A 3970-nucleotide genomic window follows, 5' to 3' on the forward strand; every position below is an offset into this window, starting at 1 on the left:
GAGGATTCAAATCCTCTCCCGAGTGAGAGAGTGCCTAGCCACAACCAACAACTAGGAACACCTGGACACCCACTCCAACACTTGAGCATACATCCCAAGGGATTCCCAGTTGCTAAATGTGCACTAGGCTCTCTCCTCCATGGGAGACGATCTAGTTCCTTTAGAAGATATATAGAACCCTCTTCTACAGGGATTCTGGAGCATCCGGACACACACCTTAACATTGGTGTGCCCTCCAAAGGACTCCCATCAATCAGATGTGCATCTCTTCTACACCTCTATCCTTCTGTGCCGCATTCACTCACAAACTCTCATCATCATAAAATCACATTATTCTTTCACAATCGTCAAAAATGCTATAATGCCATTGTTAGAAAGATCAACCCAAGTTATCTTAGAAAAATTGGTCATACCATTTTTTTTTTCTTATGAATGGAAAGTTCTGTTATATTTTCACCAAGTGTAGCAACTAGCTACCAGTTTTCTACCTCAAAAAAACACGTAGCAACCAATTAAGGTTTCCATAAATATAAAGAAGAAATAAAGTAACAGTGCACCAAGTCTTCTAAACAAAGAAAATATATATATATATATATATAATTTTTTTTTTTCTTTCCTTTCTATCCATTGGATCTAATTTCAACATTTTCGGCTTCCTCTAGGATAATATTATACACATCAACTTTCCAAAAAAAAAAAAAATCTAGAAATTAACTTTGGGCGCACCAACATTACTATGTGAAAAAAAAAAAAAAAAGTAAAGAAAATGTTACAAAGCTCCCACAACATGATGCTTCTTGCAGCAATCCAAGTCTAAAGATGATGAGAAGTCCATCTCTCTCACCCTCTTACCACTCCAACTACTACTGCTACCGACAACACTGTTGACCGTAGGTGTCTTGAATAGGTTGACTCCAAAAAGCCTAACAACCTGAACCGGATGGACGGATATAACCGGTTGAACCATTTGTAATGACCCAAGACCATACCCAGTACTCATCATCCTTGCCTTCCAATCAATGTAAAGCTGCTTCTCATCTCCAGTAGATCTCTGGAAACTAACGATATCACCAGCCTTCAAGTTCTTCTCCTTCACAAACCTACTCCAACCTTTGGTCAACACATAGCTTTGACTACTATTCCAATATGAATACCTAAACCTCCACACCTTCCCTCCATTATCTTCAAAATTCAATAAAACACCTTTTGAATTATTACCTATTTGTAGAGGGAAGTGCTTCTCTGCGTGTTGCTTTGGTATCACCAACCTGTTCAGCTTTCCGACATCGCTCGGCGTCACTGCCTTATCGAAGAGCTGCTCTCGGGCTTTCGCAGCCGATAATTCTTCTCTCTTGTTTCTCTCATCGGAGCCACCGCCACCGCCACCGCCACCGTAATTACGTTGGCTCTGGAGGAGTTCGTCGTTGTAGGTGTGCTTACGTAACATATCGACGATTTCGGACTTAGAATGTGAATTCAAGAAGAGTGATTGTATGTCGTCTTGTTCGTTATCCGATAAGGGTTTGAAGTTTGTAACAGCATCACGGCCGCGGAACCTTTGGGCGGCGATATCGTAGGCTTTAGCGGCTTCTTTTTCTTCGTTGAAGGTTCCAAGCCAAACTCGTTGGTGTTTCTCGTAAATCTGAGCTCCCCAGCGACCGTTGGGTTGAGGAACTACTCCTTTGTATTGGGAGGAAGGGAGCTTTCGTGATTCCGCCTCTGAGTCGAGGACTACGCTTGATCCACTTCCGACTCGGCATAGATTCTCCGGTGGCGGTGAAGTTAAATTCGTCGCCGGTGACACAGAGGGTGTAGCTGAAGCTGAATCACTAGTGCTCTCCTCTATGCAACTGCTTTCCATAATTTTTTTTTTTTTTTGGTCTTTTTGGGTTCAAGAAAATCTAAAGCGTTGTGAGAATGAAGGAAGGAAGGGAGGAGTGATGAGTGAATAAGGAAATGAGAGATATCTCTATTGGTTCATGGGTTGATTGAGGGTTGGATATATATATATATATATATGGTAACAGGTGGAACCCAATGGGAGGTTTTTCCCTTTTTTCTGAATATTATTATGATTTTAATTGACATATGGGGCTAACGATAATGTGGGTCAACTCATGGGATGGGTGGGAGGAAGGAAGATTCATAGTTGGAGAGAGAGGGAGAGAGAGCTGGGTCTAAGTATGTAGTGTTGTGGGCTGTGCCGCTGATCTGTGAAAAGGTGGGTGGGTGGGAGGGGGTGTAGGACCCATAGAAGCAAGTTGATGGGATTCACATGACCAAGGAGCGTGGACTGTGGACCGAGTTTCTCTGCAAGTTCATCCCCCCTGAGCTTCGTTGCTAGTGCTGAACGGCTGACCTTGAGCATGGCCTTTGATCTCTTCTGTTTCAATTTTATCTCTCTAGACCTTTAATTTTTTTTTTCTTTTTTCTGATATTTTTATTGAATTTTTTTTTTCTTTTGCATCTAAAAATCTCTTCTATTATTTGCTAAACAAGAGAGAGAGAGAGAGAGAGAGAGAGAGAGAGTTTTTCTTAATGGACAGATTCTCCCTAGTATCTCTCAAAGCCAATATCTCTAACCAACATTGACGAAGCTTATTAAAAAATAAAAAAATTTGACATACTTTCCTATTTCCTTTCCCTTTGGGGGAAAGTTCTTCTTAACCTGTGGGGGAGAAAGAATCCCCTCACCACTTCTTTTAGTACCTTTTTTCTTTTTTTCTTTTAAGTTTTTTTATTTGTTTTTCAGATGTTTTTACTTTCTGTATAGGTTGATTTACAATGTTTCCCAAGTGGTATGTTTTTTCTTTTAATATAATATATATATATATATTTTTTTAAATAAATAAATAATGCTATTTCACATTCATATACAAAAAATATGGGAAACAATACAATCTTTTAATAAACATAATGGTAAAATATAACCCAACTTTAACTTGAAACTTTCGAGAAATAAGATAAAGATCAATTAATTGAGGTATCATTTAGACATTCCTTTTATCTATACACATTAATAAGATGATGTGTGGAACTCTATATTTATCTCTGTCCAATCCATACCTTCAGATTCGGATATCAATCAGTTCTTTTTATCATCAAAAGCAAGGGTGATGAAGAAATCGTACAAAAGTAAAATGGTAATCAAGAAAGTGTCAATGCATGTCCATGAATTATGGTAGAGATGGGCCAGGTCATGTGGCCATATTTTGGTGATAGAACAGATTGAAGCATTGAATAGAGCCCATAGTCGTTCTTGCCAGGGCAATGTATGGTCTATGGGTCTGACCCAATCCAAGTTGGTCCCATCAATCAGTGGATCATCGAGTATAAAGAGTTCCAAAAAAAAAAAGATCCTACCAAAATAAAGTTCAAAGATTTCTATAGAAAAAAAATATATATAGATCACATTAGCAATCAGAAGTTAATGCATTAAAATACCTTTGGCTGATATTAGGCTCCAGTCCACCCCTCAACACCCCCCCCCCTGGATTAGGCTCTCTTCAATGTGGCCAAACACCATCTCGTACAGATCAACACGTATCTCTCAGAATTAGGAGAAATGGTAATCAAGAAAGTGTCAATGCCGGTGGAGATACGTGTTGATCAAAAAATAAAAAATTTGACATTGCAATAAATACCTGTTGCTGCCAAAAACCCCGCTAGTCCAACCTACACAAACACAGACGATGGAGGCCCAGAACTTTGTCCGGGGTTAGTCCTCCGACGCTCAAGTCAGGGTCGGCCGCACAGTTCAATAAGGGAGTAATGGTGGGGGTCTCAAAGCTTACCTTCCCCTTTCTTCCGTGCCTTCTTATATAGCTTTTCGGCCTTAGGGTTTTTCTTTTCCCTTCTTCCCTCTTAGAGTCCTACTAGAACACGTCCAACCTTCTGGGGGAATATTCCCCTCATGCAGACGATGTGATCCCGCGTGATTCTGCGGGCGTGCCTCGGTGATTGAGCGTGC

The 3970-nt window shown here is 40.2% G+C and overlaps 1 protein-coding gene across 1 annotated transcript; it reads right to left on the reverse strand.

Moving 5' to 3' along the window:
• Positions 1-621: 621 nt before the first annotated feature.
• LOC122083857 (AP2/ERF and B3 domain-containing transcription factor RAV1-like) lies at positions 622-1975 on the reverse strand. The gene has a single exon (XM_042651772.1). The coding sequence runs from the start codon at positions 1859-1861 to the stop codon at positions 770-772; it is 1092 nt and encodes a 363-aa protein (XP_042507706.1). The 5' UTR covers positions 1862-1975; the 3' UTR covers positions 622-769.
• Positions 1976-3970: the final 1995 nt, after the last annotated feature.

This window comes from Macadamia integrifolia, chromosome 1 (assembly GCF_013358625.1).
Source record: "Macadamia integrifolia cultivar HAES 741 chromosome 1, SCU_Mint_v3, whole genome shotgun sequence".
Classification (NCBI taxonomy): domain Eukaryota; kingdom Viridiplantae; phylum Streptophyta; class Magnoliopsida; order Proteales; family Proteaceae; genus Macadamia; species Macadamia integrifolia.

Coding starts and splice junctions, on each gene's coding strand:
- LOC122083857 (XM_042651772.1), bottom strand. CDS start 1,861: ATGGAAAGCAGTTGCATAGAGGAGAGCACTAGTGATTCAGCTTCAGCT.